Source organism: Salmo salar, chromosome ssa12, assembly GCF_905237065.1.
Source record: "Salmo salar chromosome ssa12, Ssal_v3.1, whole genome shotgun sequence".
NCBI classification, from domain to species: Eukaryota; Metazoa; Chordata; class Actinopteri; order Salmoniformes; family Salmonidae; genus Salmo; species Salmo salar.
Window position 1 is genome coordinate 77,742,142 of NC_059453.1, and position 14,646 is coordinate 77,756,787.

The window sequence follows — 14,646 nt, forward strand, 5'->3', positions numbered from 1 at the left end:
GATTCTCAATTAAGTGTGCTTTTGAAAAATACTACTAGGCAGCTTTGTCTGGGAAACCAACCCTTTTAGGGCATGGGCTAAGATTTTTAGGCAATGATGGCACAGATAAATAGCCTTCAACATATTGTCATAGTCTTATTTTTTTGTTTTAATTGTATATATATATATTTACATTTAGGTTACTTGTCTCCAAGATATGCATTGTCTGTGAGCTGTTTTTTTTTGTTCAGATATCTGAAATAAGACAAAAAGGATATATAGGCATACACATGCCTAACAATAGGAATTTCCTATCAAAAACAGCAAATTCTCAAGTTTTATCAATTCCATAAATGTATTTTACACAGAACCCAACTTTTCCTCTGTGTTGACACTCCCCATGTGGTTTTGACAGCATGCAAAAACTGTATTGTAAGAGGCGTGGCCAAACGCATTTCTACAGTGGCGCTCCAAACTAGCTGAACAAAAACAGCGTAGCCATCTTGAAGCCCCAGAGCACAGGACACAGTAGCACTCCACCTGGGAATTAGTCTAAATGTAGGGTTAAAATCCTGTCGCTACCCATAATTTCATTATCGAATATATAGCGTAGAGTAATTCCACAATCAGTTGGCTACAATATGATCGCAAATACGCGTCATACAACATGTACTATCGAGTCGATTTTCTCCCCACTAGCTGTTGTTGTTCAGTGTTGTTTCAGCCCTTACATCCTTCGTAATGTCAGTCAGGAGCCATTTGTCCCGCCCTTTATCACCGGGAAACGACCAATCACAGCACTTTGGAATCTCTGTGGGGTGACGTTGCATGTAGTCTGCGCATGCGCGCGTCACTTTCGATGCTCCATAGCTTGCAGCAGTGTGAAGATGGCGGCAGGCTCCGATTTGCTAGATGAGGTTTTCTTTAACGCTGAGGTGGACGAGAAAGTAGTTCGTGATCTTGTGGGGTCTCTTGAGTCCGAGCTTTCGGGTCACGAGAGCCCTGAGGCAAGTAGCCAGACAGTCGCTAAACACATGGCCAGTTCCGGGACAGGGTTTAATGCTAATGTCCAGCAGAACAAACGGGGACTTGCTCAAGAGGTTGCAAAAGCAGGTATGCTGTGGTAACGTTGTTTTGCTTGTTGTTTCAAGTGTAAACGAAAGCAAACACTAGTTTATCTTGTGAGTACCTACTTAGCATTGTTCACCCCCTTCTCTCACCCTTGTTTCCGCTCCACAACAGGGGCTGGAGTGCAAGGGGGTGTCATTATTAGTAATACGAGGTCCCAGGGTTCAGCTATGGATGCCTCATCGAGTGAGTCGGACTCATCGGCAGGACACGGCCAAGGAAAGACTGTTGCTGTCAGTGCCAGTATAATAACTCCTCTCCCAAACCACGGGGGGAAAGTATCCTCTTCCGCAACTCAAACGTTGAATGGAGGCAGTTTATTGAACTGTCACAATTCAGGAAGCGCTGTCTCTCTCAGTGGGACACCGCTGTCAAGTAGTTGCACGAGTAGCGGCAATGCCTCGGTAGCTGTCACAGTTGTCAACAACGGGCCGGGGTTGTCAAAAGGACATGCGAGTGCAGTAATGCCACCTTCATTGAACACCACTATCATCCAGGCATCATTCGTGAACTCTCAGAATGTTGTCACCTCGTCTCACGCTGCGAGTCTGGGCACTGGACCTGCTATATCACATATTGTGAGGCCATCTATGCAAACTGCGGGATCGGGTACAGCGATGAATGGTCCTAATGCGGGATTGCCTTTCGATTGCCTGAACAATGGTCAGTCGCCCACTTCTGTGGCTGTCAGTTCGGGGTCGCACATCATCATGGCAGAGGCGCCCAAAACAATCATACAGACTGCTCCTGGTGCTGTAACGAACCCGTCGTTCCAGAGCGCACCGAGGGCTTCCACTCCGGTGACAGTAGCTGCGAGCCCGGGAGGGAGCCGTTCTATCGCGCAACAGGTGTTGGCGCCTCGGCACCCCCAGACATCTCCGAACCAGCCCAACGTTCAGAACATCCAGCTTCCCCCAGGTACGCTTGTCTCGCTTTGAAATTAAATACTTACAAAAACGTAATATACGAAAACATAATATTGTTCTGGTATTTATAATTTTATGCCTACACATCGTTTTAAAGACAGTGAAATAGAAGTATATTGCAGACTTGGTGTTGTAATAGTATACTTGCTGCTTCATTGATTATTCTCTGATGATGTTGACCCGTCAATCAAAGGGATAAAACTTACTGGTTGTTCATTGCTTCATCATTTGCACAGAAAATCCCGAACTTTCCCTGCTGATCTGTCTTGGTTGTTCATTGAATTGATGTAGAGTGAGTGCCCTGTTGTGCCTCCCAAGCGCGCTCCTGTTGTGTCTATGCTGCGCTGTTCTCTGCCCGTGCACTGTTAACATTCCTGTCAACTCTTGTTAACACTCAGGAAATGGAAATTGATGTATGACAAGTAGATAATCAAATACTAGCTTTTCAATATATTTTCTGTTATCCCTATGCTTTATTTATTCTGTCATGTAACATTTAGCCTACACAGTAAAAAGTTTGATCACTCATAAACACCAACAGATATAAGGGAAGGCAAACAGGGATATGACATATGCAAGTACAGCATACCGTTCTGGCCTGGTAAGAGCACTACTACAGTATTACCTGTATGATAATGACGACCACCACCAGAAGTGGAGACTGTTGCTGCCCTATGTGCCAGCCTGTCTAAGAAGTGTGTGTATAATATCCTGTCCTCTGTGAGCTCTCTGTGAATACAGGACCAGCTGTGCCTGTAATGCAGCCAGTCTTTTTCTTGAGACCCTTCTAGTGGCGTAGTCAGTGTTGATCCCCCTGTGGCGAGGCACGGTGTCCCGATGCATTACCATGTAGATTACAGCGTGACTCGTTTACACTGCCGCCTCGGTCTGTATGGAACTCTGCCACCTTGTCTCGCCTTGCTTCTTTAGGAAGACTGATTAGCATGAAATGGCACAGTGTTTATGGCCCTTATCCAGCGCTCTATCTCTCAGCTAAATGTTAGCAGATGTGGGAATCGGAGCTAAACTGCTGCCAAGTACTACCTGTTCTATAGAATCCCTCTTCTGTTGATGTAGAGGAGTGTTGTTACAAATGTATTACAGTGTTACAAAGTGTTGTAAAGGGAATCTAACATTGTGACAGGACGGTTAGGGGAAGTCGAATGACCTTTTCTCTCTCCCACAGGTATGGTCCTGGTGCGCAGTGAGAGTGGGCAGCTGTTGATGATCCACCAGCAGACCCTGGCTCAGATGCAGTCCCAGTCCCAATCCCAGGGAGTCATGGCCCCCCGCCCAGCCACCCCCACCAGCACTCCTCCTTTCCAGATCACCTCAGTCCAGGTTTGTTCAATAGACAAGGTCACCTCAGCCCAGCTACCCCCAAAAGTACTCTCCAGATCAGACCACCAGCCACCCCCCTTTTCAGATCATTCCCTTCCAGGTTAAATTAGTCTTAAATTAATCTTAAACCTTCCTCTTTTCCTCAGGCTCCTGGAACGCCCATCCTCACTAGGCAGGTGACTCCCACCACTATCATCAAGCAGGGCTCGCCTGTGCCAACCTCTGCACCTGTCACCACCACCCTCCAGAAGCCTCCTGTCACCACCACACTCCAGAGGCCTCCTGTCCTACAGGTACAGTGGGGGACAGGCAGTGGGGGGCTACAGCAGAGCAGGAGAGATGTAGTAGGATGCACACAGTAGGTTATATTATACAGTAGGGCCTTAGCAGAAGGCAGAAACAGCACCAGTCATGTGAAACTTGCTTTTTTAAATTCTCTCGAGGGGCACTTTTGTAACGTAGGCATCTCTTTTGAGCTTGAATCCCCTTTTGTGTGTGAGAGTGCTTTCCTGGTGTGTCAGTTTAGTGTGTGTGTATGTGTGTTTTCTGTGTATCTACTATGAGTGCAAGCTGCAGGCTCTCACACACTCATTATCACAGCCAGTGGTTTCAGTGAATGCCTGATTTGTCCCGGGCCAACAGTTTCTGACTCCTTTTCAGTTCTCTCAGGTCTTGTATGCACTGGGTCCTCTCTTAAAGGGATCTGAAGAGTGTTTGCTGTCGGCCAGTGCTGGATAGTATGTGTGTGGAGCCCCATGCTATAGCTCTCCTCCCCTTCAATGAGGTGTCTCCTCAAAGCTCACTATTTTAGTCATACATTTGATCTGGCTTATGGTGCATTGAATATAACAACCTGCATGATGTGTGTATTTCCCCCCCAGAGTCCCATGATTGTGGTAGGGGCTGCTGCAGGCACTTCTATGGGGACAGCGCTACCAGGGGCCACCCAGAGGACCGTCACCGCATCACCCGGGACCACTGTCACCTTTGCAACGGTGCGGAACTAGGTTCCACCCACCCCCATTGGTCAGGGCTAGGTCCTCTGTTCAGGGAATGCTCCTTTGCTAGACCATAGCTGTATTTCTAGTGCTTTGATGGTCTCTGGTAAACAATAAAAATACTGCAAATTTAGAAGGATATGATGGCTTTTGATGAAGTAAGAGCCCATGATGGTTCCTGAATTAAGGAGCTTGACTTTGTTTCTAAGGCTGCCCCCTGTTTATTTTGCTGTAGGAGACGATGGAGAATGTGAAGAAATGCAAGAACTTCCTGTCTACATTAATCAAGCTGGCGTCCAGCGGGAAGCAGTCCTCAGAGACTGCCGCCAACGTTAAAGACCTGGTCAAAGATCTCCTGGTGAGTGACCACACCAGGGCTGCCGGAGAACATGTAGCGAGGCGGCATTTGCCACCGCACTTTTCAATCAGGTGTGGCAGCGTCACACCACTTTTGATTTAGTTTAATAAAATATATTGATGCAAAGTGTTAAGTGCTGTTTTTTTGACGGTTTTGCCTCATGAGTTGACAACTCGCGCAGAATTTCTCTGGCCTTCACATCGGAATGCTGCTTCAGGCTCTTAACGTGTCTTGACCAATCAGATTCAAGTAAATTGCAGGTCGCATGGTCTGGGCACAAAGCTTAAGGCGTTATCTCAACTTCCAGTATTTATTTAGCAAGCGTGATAACACATCACTCCCGACAGACACAAGCAAAAACTCTGTGGGGCGGCAGGTAGTCTAGTGGTTAGAGCGTTGGACTAGTAACAGGAAGGTTGCAAGATCGAATCCCCGAGCTGACAAGGTAAAAATCTGTTGTTCTGCCCCTGAACAATGCAGTTAACCCACTGTTCCTAGGCTGTCATTGTAAATAAAAAATGTGTTCTTAACTGACTTGCCTAGTTAAATAAAGCTCAAATAAAAGCAAAAACTCTTCCATAAATGTAGTAGCCTATACACCTAAACATTAGCCATCTGACATGCGGTATTGTATGGAAATAACACTATTTTTCAGTCTAATCAACTGTAGGCTACTAACAACAGCAACTGCCTACTATGCGCCCTGTCCCTCTGGCCAGGGTAAACAAAGTGGTAACGTTGTGTATTTGTAGCCCATTTTGTTTGTGAGAAATTGTGAATCGGATCAAATTTGGTTTATATACTGAACAAAAATATAAACGCAACATGTAAAGTGTTTGTCCTATGTTTCATGAAGTGAAAAAAAAGATCCCAGAAATGTTCCATACGCACAAAAAGCTTTTTTCTCTCAAATTTTGTGCACACATTTGTTTACATGGCTGTTAGTGATCCTGCCAAGATAATCCATTCACCCGACAGGTGTGGCATATAAAGAAGCTGATTAAACAGCATGATCATTACTCAGGTGCACCTTGTGCAGGGGACCCAAAAAAATCTGCAGTTTTATCACACAACACAATGCCACAGTCTCAAGTTTTGAGAGGGTGTGCAATTGGCATGCTGACTGCAGTAATGCCCACCAGAGCTGTTTCCAGATAATTTTAATGTTAATAATTTCTCTACCATAAGCTGCCTCCAACGTCGTTTTAGAGAACTTGGCAGTACGTCAAACCGGCCTCACAGCCGCAGACCACGTGTAACAGCCAGCCCAGGACCTCCACATCTGGCTTCTTCACCTGCGGGATCGTCTGAGGCCAGCCACCCGAACAGCTGATGAAACTGAGGAGTATTTCTGTCTGTAATAAAGCCCTTTTGTGGGGAAAAACTCATTCTGATTGGCTGGGCCTGGCTCCCCAGTAGGTTGGCATATGCCCTCAGGCCCACCCATGTCTGCGCCCCTGCCCAGTCATGTGAAATCCATAGATTAGGGCCTAATGAATGTATTTCAATTGACTGATTTCCTTATATGAATTGTAACTCGGTAAAATCGTTGAAATTGTTGCATGTTGCGTTTTTATATTTTTGTTCAGTATATTAAAACTTGGGCTGACTAGTTTACCTAGACTTTTTCAATCCAAAATTATTAACTGGAATGAATCAATAAACACAATAGCTGACAGACTGAATACATCTTTAATTAGGCCTGCAGTTGCATAGGGCAGGACATACACAATGCAAACCTGCATGAAGCAAACTCAGCCCTGTGTGTTGTATTGTCCAAAGAGGTTGCTTTCTAAGAGGTTTCTGAATAGGAATCCCCCCTAGTCCTTCTTTAAAATATAGTTCTTATGAACAAGTACAAGGTTGCTGCAGTTTGACAGAGTTTTCATCCTCCCCAAGGCCAGGAGATTTCTTTAAACCATGTGACTTGATTTAGAAAAACTCTGGTCCCATCATGGCCCATATTAAACCTTTTTACGACAGATTAATCACATTATACCATATAAGGTCTAGAGGTTTACCGGGTTAGGTTACCAGATCAGAAAAAAAACTACAGGCCCCAGAATTTTTTTCCGCTACACCACTCTGGGTGGTGCCACCTCTAGACCACACACACCACTGATGGGATCCAGGTAGAGATCAGGACTGTTGGTGTCAGCTGCTGAGAGTATCACAATAGACAGGGATTGCAATCTGATGATGAACATTTTGCATATTTCTTTGGAACTGATGGTCTGTTCTCATTTCCAACAGGAAGGGAAGATTGAAGTCGAGGACTTCACCAACAGGTTATACAGAGAGCTCAACTCCTCACCTCAGCCTTACCTCGTGCCTTTCCTCAAGGTAAGGAATCCTCCTACGTACCATTGAATAAACAAAACCGAGTTATGACCCAGTCTTCAGCACCCACCCACCAGTTTGCTTACCCACCAAACTATTCTGCCAAATGATCAAATTATCTCTGCCTTTCTGTCTGTTTGTCCTCCAGAGGAGCCTTCCTGCCCTGCGGCAGCTCACCCCAGACTCGGCAGCCTTCATCCAGCACAGTGGGCTCCAGCAGCAGGCCCCTGCCACCACCCCCACCACGGTGGTACTGGACAGCCCAGCCCTGCGCCCTGCAGCCCAAACCATCAGACCACACCTCCAGCCTGTCATCAGCAAACAGGGGCAGACTACCCCAATGGTACTATTTACATTTACATTTAAGTCATTTAGCAGACGCTCTTATCCAGAGCGACTTACAAATTGGTGCATTCACCTTATGATATCCAGTGGAACAACCACTTTACAATAGTGCATCTAAATCTTTTAAGGGGGGGGTTAGAAGGATTACTTTATTCTATCCTAGGTATTCCTTAAAGAGGTGGGGTTTCAGGTGTCTCCGGAAGGTGGTGATTGACTCCGCTGTCCTGGCGTCGTGAGGGAGCTTGTTCCACCATAGGGGTGCCAGAGCAGCGAACAGTTTTGACTGGGCTGAGCGGGAACTGTGCTTCCTCAGAGGTAGGGAGGCGAGCAGGCCAGAGGTGGATGAACGCAGTGCCCTTGTTTGGGTGTAGGGCCTGATCAGAGCCTGAAGGTACGGAGGTGCCGTTCCCCTCACAGCTCCGTAGGCAAGCACCATGGTCTTGTAGCGGATGCGAGCTTCAACTGGAAGCCAGTGGAGAGAGCGGAGGAGCGGGGGTGACGTGAGAGAACTTGGGAAGGTTGAACACCAGACGGGCTGCAGCGTTCTGGATGAGTTGTAGGGGTTTAATGGCACAGGCAGGGAGCCCAGCCAACAGCGAGTTGCAGTAATCCAGACGGGAGATGACAAGTGCCTGGATTAGGACCTGCGCCGCTTCCTGTGTGAGGCAGGGTCGTACTCTGCGAATGTTGTAGAGCATGAACGTACAGGATCGGGTCACCGCCTTGATGTTAGTGGAGAACGACAGGGTGTTGTCCAGGGTCACGCCAAGGTTCTTAGCACTCTGGGAGGAGGACACAATGGAGTTGTCAACCGTGATGGCGAAATCATGGAACGGGCAGTCCTTCCCCGGGAGGAAGAGCAGCTCCGTCTTGCCGAGGTTCAGCTTGAGGTGGTGATCCGTCATCCACACTGATCTGTCTGCCAGACATGCAGAGATGCGATTCGCCACCTGGTTATCAGAAGGGGGAAAGGAGAAGATTAATTGTGTGTCGTCTGCATAGCAATGATAGGAGAGACCATGTGAGGATATGACAGAGCCAAGTGACTTGGTGTATAGCGAGAATAGGAGAGGGCCTAGAGCAGAACCCTGGGGGACACCAGTGGTGAGAGCACGTGGTGCGGAGACAGATTCTCGCCACGCCACCTGGTAGGAGCGACCTGTCAGGTAGGACGCAATCCAAGCGTGGGCCGCGCCTGAGATGCCCAACTCGGAGAGGGTGGAGAGGAGGATCTGATGGTTCACAGTATCAAAGGCAGCCGATAGGTCTAGAAGGATGAGAGCAGAGGAGAGAGAGTTAGCTTTAGCAGTGCGGAGCGCCTCCGTGACACAGAGAAGAGCAGTCTCAGTTGAATGACCAGTCTTGAAACCTGACTGATTTGGAGCAAGAAGGTCATTCTGAGAGAGATAGCAGGAGAGCTGGCCAAGGACGGCACGTTCAAGAGTTTTGGAGAGAAAAGAAAGAAGGGATACTGGTCTGTAGTTGTTGACATCGGAGGGATCGAGTGTAGGTTTTTTCAGAAGGGGTGCAACTCTCGCTCTCTTGAAGAGCGAGAGGTACTATACCACCATATTGCTATTATTAGTGATAGATTATAATCACATCTCATTGTTTACTCTTATTAAAATCGGTAGTATTAGAAGTACACTACATGAACAAAAGTATGTGGACACTTGCTCGTTGAACATCTCATTCCAAAATAATGGGCAATAATATGGAGTTGGGCCTCACTTTGCTGCTATAACAGCATCCACTCTTCTGGGAAGGCTTTCCACTAATGTTGGAACATTTCTGCGGGGACTTGCTTCCATTCAGCCACAAGACCATTAGTGAGGTCGGGAACTGATGTTGGGGGATTAGGCCTGGTTTGCAGTCGGCGTTCCAATTCATCCCAAAGGTGTTCGATGGACTTGAGGTTAGGGCTCTGTGCAGGGCAGTCAAGTTGTTCCACAACGATCTTGACAAACCATTTCTGTATTGACCTCGCTTTGTGCACGGGGACATTATCATGCTGAAACTGGAAAGGGCCTTCCCCAAACTGTTTGCCACAAAGTTGGAAGCACAGAATCGTCTAGAATGTCATTGTATGTTGTAGTGTTAAGATTTCCTTTCACTGCATCGCAGTGCTTGAGGCGTCACTACAGACCCGGGTTTGATCCCAGGCTGTGTCACAGCCGGCCATGACTGGGAAACCCATGAGGCGATGCACAATTGGCTCAGCGTCGTCTGGGTTAGGGGACGTTTGGCCGGCCGGGATTTCCTTGGCCCATTGCGCTCTAGCGACTCCTTGTGGCGGGCCTGGGCGCCTGCAAGCTGACTTCGGTCGCCAGCTGGACGGCACATTGGTGCGGCTGGCTTCCGGGTTAAGTGAGCAGTGTTTAAGAAGCAGTGCGGCTTGGCAGGGTCGTGTTTCGGAGGACGCATGGCTCTCGACCTTCGTAGGGGAGTTGCAGCGATGGGACAAGACTGTAACTACCAATTTGGATATCACGAAAAAGGGGTAAAAAGTACAACAAACAAAAAATAGTTTCCTTCACTGGAACTAAGGGGCCTAGCCCGAACCATGAAAAAGAGCCTCAAACCATTATTCCTCCACCAACAAACTTTACAGTTGGCACTATGCATTGGGTCAGGTAGCGTTCTCCTGGTATCCGCCAATCCAGATTAGTCCGTCGGACCGCCAGATGGGGAAACGTGATTCATCACTCCAGGGAACGCATTTACACTGCTCCTGAATCCAAACACGGCGAGCTTTACATCGCTCCAGCTGAAGCTTGGCATTGCGCATGGTGATCTTAGGCTTGTGTAAGGCTGCTTGGCCATGGAAACCCATTTCATGAAGCTCCCGTCGAACAGTTATTGTGCTGACGTTGCTTCCAGAGGCAGTTTGGAACTTGGTAGTGAGTGTTGCAACCGAGGACAGACGATTTTTACGCGCTTCAGCACTCGGTGGTCCCGTTCTGTGAGCTTGTGTGGCTTAGCACTTTGCGGCTGAGCCGTTGTTGCTCCTAGACGTTTCCACTTTACAATAACAGCACTTACAGTTGACCAGGGCAGCTAGGGCAGGGCCGAAATTTGACAACTGACTTGTTGGAAAGGTGGCATCCTATGATGGTGCCACGTTGAAAGTCACTGAGCTCTTCAGTAAGGCCATTCTACTGCCAATGTTTACTATGGAGATTGCATGGCTGTGTGCTCGGTTTTATACACCTATCAGCAACAGGTGTGGCTGAAATAATTGTTTGAAGGCGGTGTCCATATACTTTTGTGTATTTATAGTGTATATGAAAGGATTTCCCACCTACATCTTTCCAACTGCCCCATTGACCCCTAACCTTGAACCATCAGGTGCTCCAGCCTCAGCAGCAGGGGGCAATGGTAAGGCCTCTTCAGATGACCCCCATGGTGACCCTCAGAGGTCCGCCCCCCCACAGTCGCATCATGCTGGGACAGCCACAGGTGCAGCTCAAACAGCTACAGACAGGTGAGTGGGGGAGGAGACAATGTGATACAAAAAGAGAAACCAATAAAACATATCTGTCTGATCTCTTTCTGACTCCTGTCTATCTCCCAGTCCCTGTGGTGAAGCCTGGAGTGTTGACTGGATCTAAGTCGTCTCCTGGTGCTGCCTCTCTGGCCACTGCAGTTCAGAAGAACAAGCTGAAGGAAGCTGGGGGCACGTTCAGGTCAGCTATGTATGTCACATCCACAAACCAGTAGGGGGACAATTATCACAACTAAAATGAAAGATTGAAAAGTTATGTAGCTGTTGCCTGGCTGACTGTTTTTTTGTGTGTCCAGGGATGATGATGACATCAATGATGTGGCATCTATGGCTGGGGTTAACCTGTCTGAGGAGAGTGCCCGTATCCTGGCAACCAACTCCGAGCTGGTGGGAGTGGTGACACGGTCCTGTAAGGACGAGGCCTTCCTCCATACCTCCACACTGACCAGAAGAATACTGGAAATAGGTGAGACTAACACACACACACACACACACACACACACACACACACACACACACACACACACACACACACACACACACACACACACACACACACACACACACACACACACACACACACACACAGTTACACACACTGAAAGATGCACCTTTGAGCTTAGCTTTCACACTGGTTCCCTAGATCCTCACTGACTGCAAGTGTTTCCTCTCCTCAGGTAAGAAGTTTGGTGTGAGTGATCTGGGGCCGGAGGTAGTGAACTACGTGTCCCACGCCTCCCAGACCAGGCTGCAGAACCTGTTGGAGAAAGTCTCTGAGGTGGCCCAGCAGAGGAACATCAACTTCAAGGTCTGTACAGTTTTGTGCATATTTGCATCTTTAGCATGTGTTCCTATGGTCTGGTACTTTATGGTGAATGAATGTATGTGTTGATAGGAGGACAGTCGGTACGAGCAGACGAGCGACATGCGTGCCCAGATCAAGTTCTTTGAGCAGCTGGATCAGATGGAGAAACAGAGGAAAGAGGAGCAGGAGAGAGAGATTCTGATGAAGGCAGCAAAGGTACTGGAGCTGTTTCAGCACAGACCTATTCCACTATCACTCCCATTATATTAGACTTTTAGGGCCACTAATGGTGAGAGGGTGGACATTAATTACTTTATTCGGGAGACCCAGTTAACACATTCCGATCTGTTTTCTGATGGGTGTCCTTTCAGTCTCGTTCTCGTCAAGAAGACCCTGAGCAGCTGCGGTTGAAACAGAAGGCCAAAGAGGTAAGAGGGATGGATAGGGTTATGAGAATTTGGCATAACAAAATATGTGTCACCGAAGTGTCCATAGTAGGGGTGTGTTTGTGTAGGCCTATCTCGTGTATATGTGTTTGTCTCCAGATGCAGCAGCAGGAGCTGTTTCAGTTGAGACAGAAGGAAGCTAACCTGACGGCGCTGGCAGCCATCGGCCCCAGGAAGAAGAGGAAAATGGAGGCTGCAGCCGCTGCAGCTGGAGCTGAGGTAACATGGCCTCCACTTTCTCTCAAAGTGTGGTTGTGGGCTGTTTCTTCATGTAGTCAAATCACAATCTTCTCTGTCTCCTTTTTTACTTGTCTTTTGCCCTCAAACTCCCCCTCAACTCTCTGCCACTTTCTCACTTTCCACCTCAAACTCCCTCTCTTGTTCTCTCTGACTGTCACTCTCCCTCCCCCATCTCTCTCTCAGGGCTCAGGGTCCAGTCCCTCTGCGTCTGGTAGTGGTAGTTCAGGAGCATCCAGACAGTTTATCCGCCAGCGCATCACGCGTGTCAACCTCAGGGACCTGCTCTTCTGTTTGGAGAATGAGAGAGACACCAGTCACTCCCATCTCCTCTACAAAGGCTTCCTCAAATAGACACCGAGAGAGCCAGACCAGAGAGCTGTCACCCTAACCTCCACTAAAGCAACTCCCTCAAATAGGGCTGTACCCTAGAATTGGATAAAGAGGACAGTAATACAATGATGTCAAGATTCTCCAGGCCAAAGTGAATGGAGCTAACTAAAGTGACTGGAACGTTTGTCTCTCCTGTATAGTCTGGTTGTCCTTTCGCTCTTCATCTGGTTCTAGGCCCTGACCGCTCCCTCTACACTCCTCCACCTTCCATCAAAGCAATCCTGGAACTCTCACATTTTCTACTGTTTTTATTTCCTTTTTATTGACTGTTTTAGAATCCCCTTTTAATGAAACTGTAAATAAATTAATACACATTATTATACATTTTACTTGGAAGGCCATTTTGTAGTGTGCAAACCGATTCTACAAAAAAGTCAATTCATTTTATAATTGTGTTTATATGAAAAAAATATTTTTAATAATTAATCATCAGTGTTTCTAGCGATTGTTAAGAACAATTATCCTTATCTTGTTATAGGTATTCTATTGGCCTCTGAATTAGTTTGAACACTTCTGATTTCTTCTTGCCTTCCTGACAATAGAAGCCATATATTTTAATATAATGTTGAACAGCAAAGCAATTAGTCTAGTGATTAATTCTGAAATCTGAAGCAGTCGATGTGTCTCTTTAGTTTCTCTGTTTGAGCTTGTCTTGAATTCAATGTCTTGTATTTATATTCTGTAATCAGATCAAACATGTTTTTCTTTTCAGTCTCCATTTGTGTTTTTGAGATCCCATCTCCTGTGTTACTGCATGGGTTAAGGTGTGAAAATGTGTATTTTAGAGGGAATGAGTTGATAGTCTACAATTGTATTCAAATGATTTAATAATTTTTTTATGCATTTTTGGGTAATTTAGGTATTTGCAGTGATGAATTATTGGATTTCAACAATAGTAAAAACTATTTTAAAATGGACAAAAACTCAAAGACCCCTTTGTCACCACAAAACAGCTGTGCACATGCATGTAGGAAAGTTTCATTTTTATTAGTTTTATTGGACTGCATGTATTCTACCATTTCTCAAATAACTTAATTATTATAAATCATTGCATTATTCTTCTATTCTAACCCTAGATTTGATGATATTCTGAGGTATGAATGGTGATGTTATTATTTTTAAAGCTGTCCTATCTGTTCAATAATCTGTGCTTCTGTTCTGATGCCCCATTGGACAGCCCTGGCCTGTGGTATATTTTCCTGATCACTTTGATTTTAGATGAAGATTTTTCGGTACCTGTTACTTTACATATTTGTCTCTTACAGAGAAATCAAAGTAAGGGGGAGCATTGTATGTCTCCCTTATTTCTTGTACATTTTGCACAGACACTTGTTCATATGTAAATATTTTACCTAAAGTTTTTTAACTGCAATGGTTTTGTATAGGATTGTAAGATAATAAACTCCTTCAATAAAAGTACAAAATATTTTGCCATATTTTCATATTCATGCACTAGAGGACAATGCTACATCACTGACGTCTGCATGTTCAGTTTATGAAATAAAAATATTATTTGGTTATTGCAGATCTTGGGTGAACAGTGTTGTAGTAGATCTGTAGTTTTGCAAGGTCAATATACTGTACAGACTTTCCATGTAGCTCATTTTAATTTAGGTGGTCCTAATCGTCTGGTTGAACCAATAGGATTGAGACATTGTCACATTCTCCTGACTCATTTCCTGTCTGCTAGCATCTATAAAACCAACATTTGTCATCATCAATATCTGTCCTCCAGCTCAACAGAACAGACAGACACAGAAGCACACCAGTCTGTCCTTCTGTTCTGTGTCGGTTCGGCTCGGTTCAGTCATCCACTATTATTAAAAGACAGGAATGGGCAGCATA

General features: G+C 46.2%; 1 protein-coding gene across 2 annotated transcripts; it reads left to right on the forward strand.

Annotated features, from left to right (window-relative positions):
- Positions 1-559: 559 nt before the first annotated feature.
- Positions 560-14,228, forward strand: taf4a (TAF4A RNA polymerase II, TATA box binding protein (TBP)-associated factor). Of its 2 annotated transcripts, none has more exons than XM_014133347.2 (16): positions 560-1,092; positions 1,222-2,025; positions 3,220-3,374; positions 3,521-3,667; positions 4,256-4,369; positions 4,608-4,730; positions 6,984-7,073; positions 7,219-7,413; positions 10,764-10,899; positions 10,990-11,110; positions 11,217-11,386; positions 11,598-11,728; positions 11,816-11,941; positions 12,097-12,153; positions 12,271-12,390; positions 12,595-14,228. In XM_014133347.2, the coding sequence occupies exons 1-16, from the start codon at positions 621-623 to the stop codon at positions 12,760-12,762; spliced, it is 3,129 nt and encodes a 1,042-aa protein (XP_013988822.1). In that variant the 5' UTR covers positions 560-620; the 3' UTR covers positions 12,763-14,228. The 2 variants fall into 2 exon arrangements, with proteins under 2 accessions (XP_013988822.1, XP_013988824.1); XM_014133349.2 differs by having other exon boundaries at positions 561-1,092; positions 10,990-11,101.
- The last annotated feature ends 418 nt before the right edge of the window (positions 14,229-14,646 follow it).